At 46.6% G+C, this 21,597-nt stretch overlaps 1 protein-coding gene across 1 annotated transcript in view; it reads right to left on the reverse strand.

Moving 5' to 3' along the window:
- LOC124556256 (cadherin-like and PC-esterase domain-containing protein 1) overlaps positions 1 to 11,386 on the reverse strand; it is a 119,174-nt gene extending 107,788 nt beyond the window's left edge. Inside the window, exon 1 of the mRNA XM_047130243.1 lies at positions 11,237 to 11,386. Within this exon, the coding sequence (XP_046986199.1) occupies positions 11,237 to 11,386 (150 nt within the window). The remainder of the gene's footprint in view (positions 1 to 11,236) is intronic.
- Between the last annotated feature and the right edge of the window lie 10,211 nt (positions 11,387 to 21,597).

Consider the following 21,597-nt stretch of genomic DNA (forward strand, 5'->3'; position numbering starts at 1 on the left):
TCATTGGATTCAGGACTAGACCAGTATTGTATGTATTGTATTGTATGTTAACCGGGAGCCTAGAAACGACGGAGAGGCTCCGTCCCTGCCGCAGCCGCAGTGGTCCACAACCCCACGAAGACTGCCGCAGTCCACTTCACCCCTCCGCCGCCCCACACCGAACCCAGGGTTATTGTGCGGTTCGGCCCCCAGTGGACCTCCCAAGGAACGTCTCACACCAGACGAGTGTAACCCCTATGTTTGCGTGGTAGAGTAATGGTGGTGTACACGTACGTGGAGAACTTGTTTGCGCAGCAATCGCCGACATAGTGTAACTGAGGCGGAATAAGGGGAACCAGCCCCCATTCGACGAGGCAGATGGAAAACCGCCTAAAAACCATCCACAGACTGGCCGGTTCACCGGACCTCGACACAAATCCGCCGGGCGGATTCGTGCCGGGGACCAGGCGCTCCTTCCTGACCGGAAAGCCGTGCGTTAGACCGCTTTTTTTTTTTTTTTTTTTTTTTTTTTGCGCTGATATGAAACTTCCTGGCTGATTAAAACTGTGTGCCCGACCGAGATTTGAACTCGGGACCTTTGCCTTTCCTGGGCAGGTGCTCAACCAACTTTCTTTTTTTTAATTTATTTTGAATTTTTTTTATTTTTTTCATCTTTTTTTAAATTTTTTTTGACAGTAAGGAACTGAAAACTAGTAAGTGCACTCTTTGCGTCGAGTTGGGGACGCACATAACTAAAACCATGCTAATAGTTGTAGAAAAAGGCATAAAGAAAGAAAGCAAAGTGCGGGGCGAAGGAAACCATGAAACAAAACTGAAGGGTGGAATCCACACCACCATTAACCAGTGCTACATCTTGCACCGGATGGGAAAACTAAAACTGCGAAGACCTTTTCGCACCGGGGACAAAAAGAGGAAATGGGGCAAATACTGCTACAGAGTGTGAGGGTTCACAACGAAACTCTCCATCTGCTGTATCATCCAGGTATGACTTCTCGTAATGATGAAAGTAGATCCAACGTCGTACCGTGTAGTGTTCTATCATCGTATTGTAATTTTAGCTTCTCTTACCCGTGATGTTCCAGCTACGTGGAGGGTCGTGGAACGCACTCCACAAAAAATTGGATAAATATTGTCGATACTTAGGGTTACGGTGGATCTTGCAATGTCGTTCCTGCAAATAGTTCCAAAAGTCTAAAGTGTCCTTAGTGCCGTCTTGAAACAAATAATGCACTGCATGTCCACGAAGCCACGTCATTGCATTAGTTTTAGTGCGTGGGTAATACGTTTCATCCGGGAATAAGATAGTCTTGGGGTCGATATGATTCGGCGTTACCCGAAGGAAGTATGCTGACATTTGCCTCACTAAGTGCCACACTGCCGTAGACTCGCCACAGCTAAGACGGTGTTCATCGTCGTCTTGAACGCCACAGTTCGTGCACGTGGGTGAGTCTACCATGTGGATCGCATGTAGCCTTGATCTGGTCACCTGCTTGCCGTTGACAGTGATATACCACATCGCCGTGACGTCAGTGTCCAGTGTTACGTGGTGAATTGTCCTCCACACTACTCGCCAGTTGACGTTCGGGTGCTTCCTCTCCACGACGTTATCGGATCGTCCACGTTGCAGGACCCTATAAACCGTCTTTGCCGTCGCCAGTTGAGTCGCTGGTAAGGCAAGTCGAACGTAACTGAGTTCGAGGTAAAAGACACCGATGTAGAAGAGCGAGGGGGGGACATGGTGTATCGGCACAGGCGGCAACAGGGAGGGCGGTGCTAGTTCTTCTATTAACAAACTGGTCAGACTGTCCGGACGGCGGTGCCATAGTTTGACTAATGTGCTCACAAATAGGGCGACCGCTCTGTCATAAACGTGACAAAGGCCAAGCCCTCCCCGATCCGGGGGAAGGGTGAGAGTCTCATATTTGATCTTGAAAAGCATTCCTGAACTCACAAAGGACCCAAAAGCCGCAAGTATACGGCGTGCTAACATCACCGGTATAGGTAATATCTGGGCGATGTGCGGAATGCGTGACGCTAAATGTGTGTTAACATACTGGGTCCGTTGGACGATGTCCAGGGCTCGTAGGCGGTTGTTGGCAATTCCAGTCCGAATATTCCGTAAAAGCCGTCGAAAGTTGTGAGCAGCGGTCCGTCGTATATCGTCTGTAAAGTCAATGCCGAGACATTTCAAACTATCTCTGAGCTGTAAGGGGGTGACACTGTTCTCAGACAATCCGACCCCGATGTTCATCGCCACCGATTTTGCGACGTTGATACGACTACCAGTGGCCATGCCATATTTCGTTATCCAATTTAGTGCGCTAGCGGTGTCGTCACCGTGGCGGATGACAATCACCAGGTCGTCAGCGTACGCTTTACACCGGAAAGTGTGGCCTCGTAACGTCATACCCGTTAGTCGTTGGCGCAGGCCGCAGAGGAGAGGTTCCATGGCCACAGCGTAAAGTAAAGTGGACAGAGGGCACCCTTGGCGTATCGATCGAGAAATGGTGATGGGCTGCGAAGGTCGGCCGTTGACGATCATCTTGGACGTCGCGCCACGGAGTAGTCGCATGACGACAGTGTCGAATGGCTGTGGGTACCGCATATGTTGGAGGACCACTTCCAAATAGTTGTGGTCCACTCGGTCGAAAGCTTGACTAAAATCGATTGCCGCCAGTGCACCCTTCAGACGACATGCCCTCGCCAGTGAGATCAAGTCACGATATTCACTGAGTGCTGTTTGAATATTATTGTCGCCTCCTAATGACGTTTAATCGGGTGAGATAACATTTCGTAGGGTCTGGCGTATCCGCGCCGCCAACAATCGAGAAAAGATCTTAAAGTCGCAGTTCAATAGCGTCAACGGGCGGTAGTCCTGTAGTCGTGAGCCACCGGACGGTTTGTGAATAGGAATAATCATCCCTTCCACAAGAGCCGCAGGGAGCGGCACGTCCGGGGATAGGAGTTCGCGACAGATGTCCGTCCATCGGGAGGCTAATAAATATTGAAAAGTCCGGTAAAATTCCAAGGGGAGGCCATCAGGATCCGGAGACTTGTTGACAGCACCTTTTCTAATGGCGTCGATCACTTCTTCTTCTGTAATTTCTTCCATCAAGGTTGCTTCCATTGCCGGGGTGACGGTGCCGTAAATCGTCTGAGAGACGTCCTCCAGTGCTGTCGGATAAGGGGTCTGAGCGGAATAGAGTTGAGAATAATGATTGTAGAACGCTGTGTTTATGTCTTGTTGCGTGGTGAGGCGATGACCGTCCTCCGTGTCGATGAAGCCTATCAGCGCTCGTTGGCGTCGTTTACGTTCACGAAGGACGTGGAACATTGACGGGCGTTCGCTCGGTATCCGATCCTGCGTTGCGTCCTCGAGCGGATGACTACCCCCCCCCCCCCCCCCCCCCCCCCCCCTAGGTGGCGTCGCATATGAGCGAGAATCTGAGCCTTAGCACCTTAGCACAGTGGACCGCCGTTTGTCGTTCCGGAGACGGCGCCATAGCATCGCAGTCGCGCAGGACCCGGAAGTAAAAGTCGAGTGTATGTCTTCGCCAAGTAGCGTGGTCACGACCGTAGGTTATCAACGTTCGCCTCAGTGCCGGTTTGGCGCAGTCCAACCACCAGCGGATCGTTGTGGGATATGCACGGAGGCGATTTTCACACGAATGCCACGTATCCCCAACGGCTTGGCGGCAATCCGGCTACGACAGGTGAGCGATGTTTAATTTCCACGGGCTGCGGCTTCTCCACACTTGTTGCCGCCGCAGGGTGACGGCACAAATGTAAGCTGAGTGGTCCGAGAATGCTGCAGGCCACAGTTCCGCATCCTGTGTTCCAGCGGCGAGAGAGCGTGAGACATAAATCCGATCGATACGACTGGAACAGTGACTTGTAAAGTGCGTGAATCCCGGTCGGTGGCCGTGAAGATGTTCCCAAGTGTCCACCATCTGCAGGTCTCGAATTAGCGTCCCGAGTTCCGGGCACGGATTATGAGGTGGGAGTTGATCTCTGGGCGCCAGTACGCAATTGTAGTCACCTCCAAACACCAGATGGTCGTGGCGGCCTTGGAAGAGCGGGGCGACGTCTTCCGCAAAGAATCGTGAACGTTCGCGACGTTTGTCCGTCCCGGAAGGTGCGTAGATATTGATAAGGCGGACCCCCAGTACTGTGAGTGCCATTCCTCTTGCCCCAGGCAGAAACAGGATATCGTCCGCCACTATCCCTTCCCGAAGAAGTACAGCGACACCGCTGCCTGTTGGGGAAGCTGGAGAGACGCAAGCATCGTAACCGTACATGCCTGGGAAGTCGTCGACGTACACTTCCTGGAGAAGGGCTATGTCGATGGAAGCAGAGTTCAACATATCCTGAAGCAAGGATAACTTAGCGCGCGTCCGTGTAGTGTTAATGTTTATAGTCGCAACGCGATAAGTTTGAGGTCTATCCACAGCATCCGTGTTGGCCATCAATACCCTGGTAAAGCTGTCTCGTCACTGTAACTGACGGCGGGAAAGGATCAACACTGGTGGGGTAAATTTCCCCCCGTGTCGTCCGACACGATGGGCAAGGAGTGTTCCTCACAGTCGTCCGCCCAGTCGCCATGAAACACCATCGGCTGTTGGTGGCTGTTAGTGTCTGCTGCGGCACTCGGCGCTGACTCCATCGGCTCTGCTGGCTGGGAATCGGCAGCGGATGTCTGCTTGTGATCCTGCTGTGCTGTGGGGTCTGAGGGGCTGAAGCCGTCACCACGGCGATCTGTTGAGTTTGAAGTTACAGCGGCCTCTGTACCGCCGGTACCGTCGTCGGAATTTCCATAGTCCATGTCAGACGATCGCTGCAAACACTCGTCCGATGGAGCACGCCGCCGTCTCTTGTGTTTTCGCGAGGAACGCTGTTTACGGACGTGTGTTTCAGTATCTGAATGTGCTTGGATTTCGTCAGCTGCTCCGGTGTCTGGAAGAAAAGCCGCTGTCGGCGCAACCCGTGGGTCAATGTCCATTCTGGCATCCACGCCTTCTTGCAAGGTCGGTTGGTGATTATCTTCAGGTGGGGGCGCCGTTGTAGAGGCCGGATCCTGTACTGCAGAAGCCATTTTGGTCTCTCCATCGGGGGCGGCTATCGGACTACTGTCGTCAGCATCGGAAAGAGTTGCTGCCCGTGTAACTTCGGCGTAATTGAGAGGAAGGGTCGTCACCGTAGAAGGAGTCATAGATTCACCTGTCGGGATTTGAGTAAGCCGTCGTCGGAGACAATCCGACCGGACGTGCCCTACTTGGCCACAACCAGAACAAGTGCGTGGCTGACCGTCATGCATAATGATCGCCCTACATCCGCCGATGACAAGATATGACGGAACATGTTTGGTCAGTTCAATTTTAATCTGTCGTACCCCGTTAAGAACGGGGTACGTTGTAAAGGTGGTCCATTTTTCGGCCATATGGCTGATCACTTTGCCGTAGGGCTGGAAAGCCGCGGCGACTACGTCCGGTGGTACTTCGAAAGGGAGTTCGAAGACGCGTATCGTACGGAGGCCAAGCCCCGCGTGATCGATAGAGACCGCCCCAATCTGGCCATCAGAATGTTTGAATTTAAGATCGTTCGCATGTGCGCTCGCGATTCTGTTGCACACCTCGTCACTTACTAGCTTGACGTAGACAACACTGCTCGTGATAGAGAGATGGATACCAATTATGTCTCGAGGGTCAATTTTAACGTCGTCACGTAGAAAACGTTCCACTTCAGAAGCTCGCGGTCGTGCATGATCGGTTTGAAAACTGATCTTGATGGTGGTTTGTCTGTATGAATGTGCCATGTTGCGTCGGTAGTGATGGACTCTAAACTAGCGGCGACGAAGTAGTAAACTACTACGGGAACTCGCGACCGCGCGGACGGGACGTAAACAAGACGTCCTCGCCGCAGCGCTGCGGAAAGCAGACTGACGCCGCTCGGCCAACCAGGCGGGCCGGACGAGACCAGTACTCAAAGTTAAACCAGCGCAAATGAACATTTAACAACTTTACCCCGCATCACCTTCACACTCAGGACACGTAACATGTACATTTTCTTAATAAATTGTAGTTAATTTGTGTTGTCTCCAGTTTTACCGTAGTTCGCCTAAACCTATTTGGCCCTGTGACGAGGCTGTACATTTTCTGGGTGCAAAAAAGCCATCATAATAACAGCAACTACTTTCGGTAGTAGGTGTTTCTCTTTTTGCCACATTTATGTTCGATACCATCCATGTTTTGTGTATAAAACACATAAAAAAATAAACTTATTCTTTCATGCAAACTAAAAGTTTGATCGCTCTTCACAGCTAGATATCTTAATTTTTGGAAATAAAATTATTGATATTTAAAAAACTAAAAACTGTCCCATTCTCCGGCATGAAAACGTTCTTCCTGGTCCTACGGAGTGCATTAGGAAAGCAGGCACGTGATTGATAATCATCGAATTTATCGATGAATTTCCAGATAATACAATCGAAGAGAGACGGTTAAGAACTTTTTGAACACTTCGAATGTCGAATACTTACGGGGTCGTTGTGGTTATGGTATCGTGGGTGAAATGAGCCACGCGCCATGAACACGACCATTGTTCTGCTCTCTGCTGGAGAGTGACAATCATGCCTATGGTGGGGAGACTTATTCTGGTAATGAAGACTAATTTCTTTCTCATTCTCGATCAAATAAAATTTTGGTCATAGCAAATGAATCTGTGTGCTGTGTTATCCTGTAACTGGTACTTTCTGCAGGGATGTTGATAGGATTGTTTGGGCGTAAGATATCGAGGTCTTATGCATGCTCCTGTTTTAAAATGTAATGTGACATGCACATACACAAACAGACACACAGACACACACACACACACACACACACACACACACACACACACACACACACACACACACACACAAATTAAAAATAATTCCTATTTCAGTTGATAAAAGATTACCTTAAAATAGAAACAAACCCAACGAAGAATCGACTGAAAGTTTACGCCAGATGATTGTGATTGCCTGGTAAGTAGGTAAAAATGGATGAGCCAGCAATTAAAGCCTTTGTAACAGGGGGCAGGACCCCACCTACAATAGCTGATGCCCTCTGATCCACATATAAAATGCACTGTATTACTGTAAAACGTGTTTTATGGCCAGATGTATGTCATAAGCATTACAGACTGGGAGATCTTCCAAGCGGAGTCAGATGCCATGCATTAATTGGCAATGCCCTATTTACAAGTGGATCAGAGTGACTTCTACTCATAGGAATGACTGACATGAGATACTCCACGGCTAGATATTTTATTCACCTACAGCAGCTTACTTTCCCTGAGATCTTTCCACTGCTCCTCGTACCGCTGCATGGCAAGATGCTAGCCTGCAGGGTTCAAATGGCTCTGAGCACTATGCGACTTAACTTCTGAGGTCATCAGTCGCTTAGAACTTAGAACTAATTAAACCTAACTAACCTAAGGACATCACGCACATCCATGCCCGAGGCAGGATTCGAACCTGCGACCGTAGCGGTTAGCCTGCAGGGGAATAGTACAATGGTACATCGATTCACTTTCAGTCTCCTTGGCTGGTTTATATCCGGGCAAGGAAGTTCTGTTGTTAGAGTGCTGTTACGTAACTTCTTTGTTGTTGAGAGGATGTGAGGAATCAAATGTTCTATGCATTAATGGCGTGCCTGTAGGTGTTCAGCCGAGTTCTTCCCATTGTATGCGCACTGTTTCGACTATCTCGCGTATGCTGCGAGTTGTCCTGTTATTGCTGATTTACTTGGTTGATTTATTCGGGTGTGTCGCTTTGTTCCCTGCATATCTCCTAGACTGACATGCAAGGAACACCAATGACGCACCCGACTAAAACAACTAAGCCAGGGCTCTCCACGGCGTGCCAAACTTCACGCGTGCAGCGAGTACGGGCCGCAGGAGGGCCAAGCCCGGCCTATCTTTCTCCTTTGCTCGGTCTCTCTCGGGAGTACCCGGAACAACCCGACATTTCATTTAGCATTGCGGTACAGCATTTTTCTGTCGGCACAACTCCCTGAGTTCGGCAGAATCGTGGTGTCAGCGCTATTATTTCGTGCTGTAAAGGATGTTCACATGTCCAGTGGCTGTTTGCACCAAAAGAGGAAGTCTACCGATCTGTCGTCACTGTCCTTTAAAATGAATGGGAATAGCAGAAGATAGGGATGAGAAATCTCATTCCGCATAAGTGACGGATACTGTTTATCTGCTAGGAAACAACATTATACTACCACACAGAACGAGTTTAAGCCTTTAGATGATAATGAAAGAGTAAAATTTACAGTGACCGATAGACGAGATTCTTTGTTCTGTACAACAAGAAATTTGCAGGTATGTATCATTTGAAAAAATTGATGGTACAAATAGTAAAATTCCTGAAGTTGCATTCATTACTCCACTGCCAGTTGCAACAGTTTTCAACGGAAATCAACGAATAATATAGAGACTTCACTTATTACTGCAAAGTGCGGTGGTTAAGTCAAGGAGCATGCCTGGAACGATTTTTAGATTTAAATCTCGCTATTGTTGAATTTATGAAGGTAGAATGCGTGCAGGAACGAAAATTAGAGCATCCGGATTGGATTGCAGACTTCGCAGTTTCAGTAGACTTGACTGCACTCTACCCTAAATAAGACTTTGCAAGTTAACTTCTTTCTGATTGGATAGGGATGGATTTAAAAAGAAAATCGCATTGTGGAACTGACACATTCTGACAAAGACAATACAGTTTCCTAAGCACACTGGCGTTAAAGAAAGTGTGAGGTTTGAAGAATTCATCGTGGCCTTCCAAGAATTACAGTGATAGCTTTGTAAAGGTTTTCAGGACGCTTTCAATCTAACACCTGTGTTTGAGCTGTTTTCGAGACAGTTTGCCGTTTCAATTGACAGCGCCCCTGTGCTTGTGCAGACATAACTGGCTAGCCTCATAGGTAATTCCAGTTTTAATCAAAAATATTTCTACGTTAAAACTGTCCATGACGTCTACAATGCTTTTCAGAGGTAGATTTTCCAAATCTCCATAATGAGGTTGCAGTACTGCTATAATATTTCGATCGACATATTTGTGTGAAGGACCTTTTTTGATTGTGAAACTAAATAAGTCACGATTACGTGGCCACTTGAGTGCGAAACTCTGTAGATTTGTCTGCATCTGTCTGTATTCCGACAGTTTGTACCAGATAACAATTATATTACGTCTTCAGTGCGCCAAAAATGATTAATACTGAAAACTTGTTCTGTTTGTGATCTATGTTGTTTGAGAAATGTGAAATATAAAACCAAGTCATATGAGGTACGACTGTACTGACATTTAAACGCGGCGACTTTGTTGTTTCCCAGTCATCCCCCTCTTCTTACTCAGACAGCGCGGCATGACGGTGAGGGAAACGTGAAACAAGGCTGAGTGCTTTGGCACTCGGGCAGGGTATGGTCCGAAAGCCGAAATCCTGGCCACCCCTGGACAAAGCCAATCAGCTGTCATCGAGCACTGTCTCGAATATAATTACGATACGAAATTCGGTGAGACCAGTATTGTGGTACTAGCGCCAAGTTACTGGTAAAGCATATTTAAGAGGCCTGTCGAAGTAAAGATGTTGGAAAAGGTAATAAACAAAGACAGAGGTTTCAATCTGAACGAAACTTGGAGTGCTGCACCCAGTTCATTAACATCTCGCCGGCCATCATCCAGCAGAGCTGGAAAAGGTGGGGCCATGTGTGTTTCAATAAACATCAGCGACAGTACTGTAAAACAAAAGAACATCAAAGGTCGTGAAATGATAATTAAGTGAAGACCTTAAGCTGTCGACAGGCGTTGATATACATAAACGGTGACAGCTGAAAATGTGTGTCCCGACCAGGACTCGAACCCGGGGTCTCCTGCTTACATGACAGACGCTTTATCCGTCTGAGCCACCTAGGGCACAGTTGACAATGTGGCTGCAGGGATTTATCCCTTGCACGCTCCCCGTGAGACCTACATTCCGAACTTAATGTTCACACTCTACATTCGTAGTGCCCCTGCCCATTACACTCATTACTCGCTGCAGACAATCTTACCGAGTCCCGTAAGAGTTCGGGCAATGCGTGTGCATCCACCACAGAAGAAGAAGATCAATGGCCGGTTAGCCTTAACTATATGAAGATGGTATCTATTCTTTCGGACATGTCTCTTACGGGACTCGGTAAGATTGTTCAAATGGTTCAAATGGCTCTAAGCAATATGGGACTTAACATCTGAGGTCATCAGTCCCATAGACTTAGAACTGCTTAAACCTAGCTAACCTAAGGACATCACACACATCCATGCCTGAGGCAGGATTCGAACCTGCGACCGTAACAGCAGCGCGGTTCCGGTCTGAAGCGCCTAGAACCGCTCGGCCACAGCGGCCGGCGTCTTGGTAAGATTGTCTGCCGGGAGTAATGAGTGTAATGGGCAGGGGCATTACGAATGAAGGGTATGGACATTAAGTTGGGAATGTGGGTCTCACGGGGAGCGTGCAAAGGATATATCTCTGCAGTCGCACTATCCTCTGTGTCCTCGGTGGCTCCGATGGATCGAGTGTCTGTCATGTAAGCAGGAGATCCCGGGTTCTAGTCCCGCTCGGGGCACACATTTTCAACTGTCCCCGTTGATGTATATCATCGCCTGTCGACAGCTTAGCGTCTTCATTTAATTATTATTTCATTCTAAGAGAGCTGCATGGTCACCGATGGTATCTGTTCTTACCATCTTCACATCAAAGGGCGTAGTGGGCGTCGTGAGAAGGTCTCAACAATAAATAGCGGCGCGAGAGCAACAGTAGTTCAAAGTCTGGCTGGGTTCCAGGCAGGGAGTACACGTAACAACACAACTCAAATGTTCAAATGTGTTTGAAATCTTATGGGACTTAACTGCTAGCGTAATCAGTCCCTAAGCTTACACACTACTTAAATCATCCTAAGGACAAACACACACACCCATGACCGAGGAAGGACTCGAACCTCCGCCGGGAGCAGCCGCACGGTCCATGACTGCAGCGCCTAAGACCGCTCGGCTAATCCCGCGCGGCAGCAACACAACTCGTAGCACCTGAAGAAGACGACTGGGTCGCTCTCAGAAATATTGTGCGTGAAATGGGAACATCGACAAGGCTGAAGACCCGGAATCACACGACCCCTGGATCATGCCGAGAGAAGCAATGCAGTTTGACAGAAGTCTGCGCACCTTCTTGTTGTGGAGGCAGCGCCGGAGCTGCGGCAGCGTGAGACGGCGGTGCACGCAGCCGTAGGGCAGCCAGCGCGCCTCGCTCCATACGCAGGAGGCACGCGACTCGCAGCCGTCGCACGGCACCACCCAGCGCCCTGTCAAACACATAGCTGTTATATACACAACAACTGAAATACTAACATTCGATAGTGCATCCTACTATTAAGCAACTAACATCCCGAAAGTGATTTTGGTTTTAAGGGCAATAACTTGTGGTCCTAGGAATGTTTCTGAACATAACGTTTTGTCTACAAACGATGAAGTCATTACCACGAGCTATAAAGACTCAGATAGTAGTCTCAAACTTAAACAAGATCAGCGAACGAACAGTTTATACTTAGCCGTGCAACGGTCAGGACGTGATGTTAGCAGAGCATACGAACGCGACATCTCGCCGACGTGTGCCATCGAACTTGTAGCGGGGAGCTTGTTCAGTGTCAGTCCCCTTTCTTTTCTGTGAATGTTGTTTTTGTATTTCTGAATTTCTGTTATCTCTCTGTATTGCCTAGCACAATAATGATCAGACTTGGTAAAACCAATTTGTCAGAAAATTCGAATTTAATACTTTTCTCTTCCTGTTCATGATTCTTTCATTTGCTTAGTTAGTTAGTTAGATATTCCGCATATAATTTGAACCATTCTTTTATCGAAACGATGTGGTGCGAGACAGTTTACGGCACATGTACACTGAGGTGGCAAGGGTCATGGGATAACTCTTAATATCGTGTCCGACGACCTTTTGCCCAGGTAGTGCTGCAACTCGATGTGGTATGGACTCAACAATTCCTTGGAAGTCCCCTGCGGAAATATTGAACCATGCTGCCTCTATAGCCTTCCATAGTTGCTAAAGCAGGATTTTCGCACGAAGTGACCTCTCAATCATGTCCTATAAATGTTCGATTGGATGCATGTCGGGCGATGTGTGTGGCCAAATTATTCGCTCGAACTGTCCACAATGTTCTTCAAACCAACCACGAACAATTGACGCCCAGTGACATGTGTGGGAACATGAAGTCCATGAATAGCAGACATCAGGTGGTATTGTTGAGCGCAGAATATGAATACGAGATAGAAATTCTCACGAGAGAGATTCAACATACCAAGTACGTCACCGTGGTGCACAACACTACGGCGGCCAACTTCCTACTCTTCCCATGCTTCAATCTGATTTTTTTCCCGACACAACATAATCGACAGATGTAAAGGCCGTTTCAGGAGCAGCCTAAGGAAATGTGATAGTTCCGTTACTTTCTACAGTATGTATGTAGTGGATATCGCCGGATCTCCATGAGGCTGTTTTAAAGATGAAGCAGTTGTCTACAAGAAGATAGCAACGCTAGGCACAAAAAATGTTTAACTTGTGTGATATTGAGCCGTGCTTTGGCCGCAAAAAGTATTGTAACTTGCTTGACATAGAGCCCGCATCGAACTCTAACATGTGGATAGTGTGAATTTTTAGTGGGGCTGTAGGGAAAAATTAATTTATTTCTTGTTTCTTGGGGGCTAGGCTTGATAACAATTAATGGAACCGGAAGTCACGTCTTCGATACAAGTGTGCAAAACATCGGATTGACTTACAGGTGAACGCAGATTTTAATGTCAAAACTATTTATTAAAACAAAATAAAAAAGAAACATAATGAAATTTAGGGCATCAGGGCTCTTAGACTGGGCAGAAATGGCACAAATGAGTTCTCTGAAAAACTTGTTTGTCAGCTGATTTTCACCAAAGCCTTGAACCGGCTGTCGGCAGTGCAGAGTTGGTGTCGGCGGGTAATGAGCTTCGGCGGCTAATGTCTTATGCTGCTGCTTTGCCCTTCCTTTCTGTGAGCGAGTAGTGTCTCGTGGATGATTGTCAGCTGTTGGTGATTGTTTGGCCTTTACCCTTTGCGCAGGCCGAGAAGATTAACTCCGCCGTCCATTGGCAAGGGCTACATAACCGGCGTGTTCGCCTCAGGTAGTTGTTTTACCAGGGGTCGGTTCTTTGACAGGGATGGAGTTCTGTACGCCGCCGGATTACAGATGGGGCATCTAAGGAATGGGATATGAACTAGATGACAGTTGCCATAAGGATGACTCATCGTCCTCAGGATCAAAATTCGGATCAGTATCGGAACCAGATTACAAAAGCAGGTTCAGGGGAGAGTATAAAAAAACTAAGTCAAACGGTCGTGACAACATTTTCATGAAATCCAGCAACGACTGGAATGGGAATCAGAACAACAGGGAGTAGGTTGGTGTCATCACAGTATCAGATGAGCAAGTTCAGACCATGTCTTGAGCACCAAGACTTGAGACGAAGTCTCAAAATGAAGTCTCTCGAAAGAATCTTCAAGAAGGCTCACCCGGCACTCATCACACTACTCTCCACTCGCCCGCCCACCAATTTTGACGCTGGTCTCCTCTCTCTTCCAGCGCGCTGAAATTTTGTTGTCGCATCTTGCCACTGCCAGACTATATATCAGTTTCAGCCAATAGACGATTCCTCGAGTGTGACTTTGATTTGCTTGGGGTCGATAAAAAATTAATTCACTGATGCCACAAATCCTACTTACGGATTTCATCAGTAACATAATACGAATTAAATTGACTGCTTTTATTCCAGAAGTTTGGTCCAAGGGTTCACTTGCACTAGTGCTAAGTTCCACGTAAACATCAATAAGTTAGGACCATGTATTCATACCGCAACAGTTTTTCGTAGACAGACTTGGCAATACAACTTCTCTGTAGCAACAAGCATTGGCCATGCTTTACTGACACTGCCAACCTACTTTGGGAAGAAAAGTTGTATGGTAGGTCTACATGATCTGCCCAGCTCCAGTTCATTTCCTGTCTTTTGGCGTCTCTCTAAAATCCATTTATAGACATGCCTCCCCCCACGAGTTTAAGGAGTATGAGGTCACAAAAACGATGTATAACTGTATACTTCGTAGAGGAATAACGCTGCCTGAATGGTAGCGCCATTTTAATTTATTAATATTAAAGGGTAAAACACTTCCTAATATTCTGCATAGTTTTCGTTTTTAATATTATTACAATTTTCTGCTAAGTACCGAAGGAATATTCAGTTAATATTTTAATTTGTATTAGTCTTAACTTAAAAGATATTTTCCTTTGTATATTAAACTACTCGGAATGTGTAATACTGAGGGAGTAACGATACTTAATTCTGATATTTTTTCCACAAATGGATCTGCCATACTAACAAAATAAAATGAACCTAATTTTTAGCAAATTGGAAACAACTGTGTATTTATGTGTAAAATGCATTTTCTCAAAATAAGTTTTGTGCTGATTCCACAGCTGGTCTCATATTATGCGAGCCTGTAATATTTCCTAATTAGTGAAGACTTCAACGCGATGGTTATTATTTTCGTAATATTAATTCAGCTGATGCGTTTGGATTATAGCTAGCTGTATGAAGTATGACGTTCTGTCCCCCGGTATTAGTTGAATTGAAGTTACATTTTAAAATAATAGATTAATTGAAATCAGTAGAATTACCCATCTGAGAAGGTCCCCCATTAAATCTAATATTCCCTTATAATTTTTAGGTTTACAGTTACTCAGGCCATGGTAACAAAATATGGGATGATGAATTTAGCTTACTTCAACATTCGAAATATCGCTCTTTTACACGAATACTAAAATACAAGTATCTACTAAAGCAACGGGCTGTCAGCAAGGTTGTGCTGTTACAAACATGACTTCCACTAAGGTGACATAAGTCATGGGGTACCTCCTAATATCGTGTTGGACCTCAATTTTCCCGGCGTAATGCAGCAACTCGGTGTGGAATGGACTGAACAATTTGTTGGAAGTCCCCTGCGAAGTACTGAGCCATGCTGCCTCTATAGCCGCCCATAATTGGGATAGTGTTACCGGTGAATGCGCACGAACTGGCCTCTCGATTACATCCCATATATGTTCGATGTGATTGACGTCGAGCTATCTGGGTAGCCAAATTATTCGCTCGGATTGTTCAGAATGTTCTTCAAACCAGTCGCGAACAATTGCAGCCATTTATGGAGTTCGTGTTCCCAGTGACATGTTTGGGAACATGAAATCCATGAATGGCTGCAGATGGTCTCCAAGTGGTCGAACATAACCATTTCGTCCTTGGACCAGAGGACCCAGTCCATTCCGTATAAACACAGCCCACACCATTATGGAGCCACAAACAGTTTGCACAGTCTCTTGTTGACAACTTGGGTCCATGCTTTTGTGTGGTCTGCGTCACACTCGAGCCCTATCATCAGTACTTACTAACTGAAATCGGGACTCTCTCGACCAGGACACGGGTTTGCTGTCGTCTAGTTTCCAACCGATATGCTCATGAGTACAGGGGAAACATTGCTAACGATGTCATGTTGTTAGCAAAGGCACTCACGTCGATCGTCTGCTGCCAGACTTCACTCTGGTGCCCTAACGAATGCGTTCGTCGTACGTCCCCTATTAATTTCTGCGGGCATTTCCCGCAGTGCTGCTTGTATGTTAGCACTGACAGTTCTACGCAGACGCTGCTGTTACCGGTCGTTAAGTGAAGGCCGTCAGCCACTGCGTTGCCCGTGGTGACAGGTAACGCCTCATATTTCATATTCTCGATAGATTTGTGACACTGTGAATCTCAAAATACTGAATTCCCTAACGATTTCCGAAATTGAACGTCCCATGCGTCCACCTCCAACTACTTTTCCGTGTTCAAAGTCTGTTAATTGCCGTCGTGCAGCCGTAATCACCTCGGAAATCTTTTCACATGAATCAACAGAGTACAAATGACAGCTCCGCCAGTGCACTGCCATTTTAGACCTTGTGTAAGCGATACTACCGCCATTGTATAAGTGCATATAGGTTTGCCAGCTCAGTGTATGTATAAAAAACTGGAAGTTACGTGGTATCAGTTTTGGTCTGTTGCTAGGTATCGCTATCGACAATGCATCCCAAATCGATATTTTAATTACATGTGCCTGGGCAGTTGTCTTCGTCTTGATTCCGCGACTCAGGATGCTAACTTTTCCTTACTCGAGCCCTTTATACTTTCTCACGATCTTGTCCCGCAGGATAACGGCTTGCGGCGTGTAAGTAATAAGCTTTCCCCTTCGAGGAGTTTTCAGGTGACTTCAGGGTTGTTGCTCACCTACAGAAAGGTCAGCTTCCCTGTTATATCTCTCACGAACGCGCAGACTTATAGAAAGAACGTGTTTTCCTAGCGCTGAATGGTGGCTGGTGAAGAGTCCACACGTAATTCATAAGCCTTTCACTGTTAGATAGACTCCTGTTTATTGGGAGAGTTTTAGGAAAGTGTAGCGTGTCTCCAAAGGAGACTGCGTATAGAGCACTTCTGCGACCCATTATTGTGCACTGCTCGAGTGTTTGTAATCCTTACCAGCCCCCCCGGGCTGTGCGGGATTAGCCGAGCGGTCTCAGGCGCTGCAGTAATGGACTGTGCGGCTGGTCCCGGCGGAGGTAAGAGTCCTCCCCCGGGCATGGGTGCGTGTGTTTGTCCTTAGGATAATTTAAGTTAAATAGTGTGTAAGCTTAGGGACTGATGACCTTAGCAGTTCAGTCCCATAAGATTTCACACACATTTGAACATTTTTTGAGCCCGCCCGGTTAGCCGTGTGGTCTAACGCACTGCTTTCCGGGAGGAAAGGCGTGCCGGTCCCCGGCACGAATCCGCCCGGCGGATTAGTGTCGAGGTCCAGTGTGCCGGCCAGTCTGTGGATGGTTCTTAAGGCGGTTTTCCATCTGCCTCGGCGAATGCGGGCTGGTTCCCCTTATTCCGCCTCAGTTACAATACGTCGGCGATTGCTGCCCAAACACTTTCTCCACTTATGCGTACACCATAATTACTCTATGACGCAAACATTGTAGTTTATCTCGTTTGGTTTTTGAGACGTTCCCCGCGCGGGGGGGGGGGGGGGGGTGTCCTCCACTGGGGACCGGGCCGGGCCAAACCGAACAATAACTCTGAGTTCGGCGTGGGGTGGCGGTGGGATGAGTGGACTGCTGTAGCCTGTTGTCGATTCCAACCAGGTCGGATTTAAGGAGTTACCAAAGCAATTCAGAAATGTGCGGCTAGATTTATTACCAGTAGACTCGATGAGTTCATTCAACTCGCTAATGTTACTGTTATGTTTCGGGGGTTCACATGGGAAAGTCTAGAGGGAAGACGACGTTATTTTCGCGAAATACTTCACGATATTTAGATAACTTAATACTACTGGCCATTAAAATTGTTACACCAAGAAGAAATGCAGATGATAAACGGGCATTCATTGGACAAATATATTATGCTAGAACTGACATTTGATTACATTTTCACGCAATTTGGGTGCACAGATCCTGAGAAATCAGTACCCAGAACTACCACCTCTGGCCGTAATAACGACCTTGATACACCTGGGCATTGAGTCAAACATAGCTTGGATGGGGTGTACAGGCACAGCCGCCCATGCAGCTTCAACACGATACCACAGTTCATCAAGAGTAGTGACTGGCGTATTGTGACCAGCCAGTTGCTCGACCACCATTGACCAGACGTTTTCAATTGGTGAGAGATCTGGAGAATGTGCTGGCCAGGGCAGCAGTCGAACATTTTCTGTATCCAGAAAGGCCCGTACAGGACCTGCAACATGCGGTCGTGCATTATCGTGCTGAAATTTAGGGTTTCGAAGGGATCGAATGAAGGGTAGAGCCACGGGTCGTAACACATCTGAAATGTAACGTCCACTGTTCAAAGTGCCGTCAATGCGAACAAGAGGTGATCGAGACGTGTAACCAATAGCACCCCATACCATCACGCCGGGTGCTACGCCAGTATGACGATGACGAATACACGCTTCCAGTGTGCGTTCACCGCGATGTCGCCAAACACGGATACGACCGTCATGATGCTGTAAACAGAACCTGTATTCATCCGAAAAAAAAAGACGTTTTGTAATTCGTGCACCCAGTTTCGTCGTCGAGTACACCATCGCAGGCGCTCCTGTCTGTGATGCAGCGTCAAGAGTAACCGCAGCCATGGTCTCCGAGCTGATAGTCCATGCTGCTGAAAACGTCGTCGAACTGTTCGTGTAGATGGTTGTTGTCTTGCAAACGTCCCCATCTGTTGACTCAAGGATAGAGACGTGGCTGCACTATCCGTTACAGCCATGCGGATAAGATGCGTGTCATCTCGACTGCTAGTGATACGAGGCCGTTGGGATCGAGCACGGCGTTCCGTATTACCCTCCTGAACCCACCGATTCCATATTCTGCTAACAGTCATTAGATCTCGACCAACGCGAGCAGCAATGTCACGATACGATAAACCGCAATCGCGATAGGCTACAATCTGACCTTTATCAAAGTCGGAAACGTGATGGTACGCATTTCTCCTCCTTACACGAGGCATCACAACAACTTTTCACCAGGTAACGCCGGTCAACTGTTGTTAGTGTATGAGAAATCGGTTGGAAACTTTCCTCATGTCAGTACGTTTTAGGTGTCGCCACCGGCGCCAACCTTGCGTGAATGCTAATCATTTGCATATCACGGCATCATCTTCCTGTCTGATAAATTTCGCGGTTGTAGCCCGTCATCTTCGTGGTGTATCAATTTTATTGGCCAGTAGTGTACATCTGTGGTTTACTGCAGAACGTTTCTACTGCCGCCAACAGCCACCAAGTATGCGTTGATGACACTCTCTTAGCTGCACTGTGTCTGAAAAGATAGCTCCAGATACGAACAATATGACAGAATCCAGGCAGCACGCTGGTCACAATATTTGATTGATTTCTTCTTGGCTGCTAGCACAAGCATTATTCTCCATAAGAAGGAAAGAACCATCGTTAGGAGCAGGATACTCCAGAAAGAAGATCGTTGGATCTGGATGTTGTGTTTTTACTTACGAACTTTTACTGTGTTAGTTGACGCTCTCTTTGTAACTGCAATGTTTGACTGCGCAATATATTGCGTTATTTACTTTCGCTATATGTACATAGGTTGGATAGAGAGTTCAGTACTAATTCACTACTCATAAGAGAGAAAAGAACAGAAGTTCCTATCAGATGCTCCAACCTCAGACTTTCTTTCACTCAGTCCCTATGGAAGTATGGTATCGCACATCTTGTTGTTAGAGGGGAAATCAATAACTGTCCACATTCTCTGCGGCAGTTTTGTTGAAGACAAGTACGTAGATATTATACTGTCTACTACTTTCTGCAGATGGTTTTTGGCTCACTATGGTTCAGGTACTTTCTGACGCACATTCATACGGAGTTGTATTTACTCGAGGAAGATCATGATTTGATATTCTTCAAAAACAAGTCCACATTCCTTTTGTTACACTTTCTAACTCATCAGTGTCATAGTTTATCTCAAGCTGCAACTGTCAAGCTTCGATCCAAGCAATGGTTAGCATTAAACGCAATTAGCTGATCACAGAGATGGGAAATTCCACTCCCTTCACTGGAATAAACTGAATACAACCATCGCACAGTGGTAGCCTATGTAGTTCCAATACATTACGTATACTCCATTATCAGTTTAGTTCACGTAACTAGTAGAGCCAATGGTTGCTTTTATTTCACTGTAGCTATAATGAAAGATAATACTTTTCAGCATACTTTCCGTAGTGTGCCCGGAGTGCATCTGACAGCTGATTTCATCTGTGAAATCTTCTGCTCTTCACATTAATTTTTCCAAAATTATTTTCTCTGAGAAGAATCTACTATTGCATTCTTCTCGCCGTGGATCTTCGAGGCCTGTTTGTGATTTTTTACTGTGTACTCTTCATATTTCATCCATTCTCACACATGAAAGTGAAACTGTGTGCTAAAGGAACGTCTTCATGTTCGAGGGACACGAACAGTTCTTCTGCCTCTTGTTGCACCTAACGTAGAGAGACCCCAAGAATAGCACACACTGAAAGAACACGCCTCAATTTGTAGCTACAGGAGTCTCCTCGAGTAGTAATGAAAAAGTATTTCACACCGAGTTCAGGTCTATAGTCCCTTCAAACGGTTCAATAAAATAACAAATCCAGATAAAAGCTCTCAATAACACGTAACATATATGTACAGGGTGTTACAAAAAGGTACGGCGAAACTTTCAGGAAACATTCCTCTCACACAAATAAAGAAAAGATGTTATGTGGACATGTGTCCGGAAATGCTTAATTTCCATGTTAGAGCTCATTTTAGTTTCATCAGTATGTACTGTACTTCCTCGATTCACAGCCATGATTTCATACGGGATACTCTACCTGTGATGCTAGAACATGTGCCTTTACAAGTACGACACAACATCTGGTTCATGCACGATGGAGCTCCTACACATTTCAGTCGAAGTGTTCGAACGCTTCTCAACAACAGATTCGGTGACCGATGGATTGGTAGAGGCGGACCAATTCCATGGCGTACACGCTCTCCTGACCTCAACCCTCTTGACTTTCATTTATGGGGGCATTTGAAAGCTCTTGTCTACGCAACCCCGATACCAAATGTAGAGACTCTTGGTGCTCGTATTGTGGACGGCTGTGATACAATACGCCATTCTCCAGGGCTGCATCAGCGCATCAGGGATTCCTTGCGACGGAGGGTGGATGCATGTGTCCTCGCTAACGGAGGACATTTTGAACATTTCCTGTAACATAGTGTTTGAAGTCACGCTTGTACATTCTGTTGCTGTGTGTTTCCATTCCATGAGTAATGTGATTTGAAGAGAAGTAATAAAATGAGCTCTAACATGGAAAGTAAGCGTTTCCGGACACATGTCCACGTAACATATTTTCTGTCTTTGTATGTGAGGAATGTTTCCTGAAAGTTTGGCCGTACCTTTTTGTAACACCCTGTATACAAACGCTGTGTTTGCAATGTGTCTCGTAACTGAAATTCCTTCGTGAAGAACTGCACATTCCAACATTTAACGACTGTAAGTCTATATTTGTTTAAAACTGGACACATTGATGTTTGAAGACTGTTTATGGAGTCACATTGTTCAATGGTTCTTCCTATTCTTGAGATTTTCTACATTTGTTCTTCAGTCAGCTTGACTGACTCATTTACTCAGTTCGCTGCATCCAAAGAGTCATCATCACTTTATGGAAGTATGTCGATCTCATACGCAAGCTATAACGTTTCTGTCCCATTCTGTGGAACCATCATCGGTGCTTTTTGGAGTAGCGGGCTCTGTAGCAGCGCCATCCACTGGGAGACTTTCCCAGGCGGAGCTCGATAAATTACTGGCTGGCAGGCCAACTGTAACCTGTTACTGTGGACGGGAGCGGGCCCCCTGATTTAATGAACCGTGTCCGAGGACGGACCACCGCAGCAGGAA

This window comes from Schistocerca americana, chromosome X, assembly GCF_021461395.2.
Source record: "Schistocerca americana isolate TAMUIC-IGC-003095 chromosome X, iqSchAmer2.1, whole genome shotgun sequence".
NCBI lineage: Eukaryota > Metazoa > Arthropoda > Insecta > Orthoptera > Acrididae > Schistocerca > Schistocerca americana.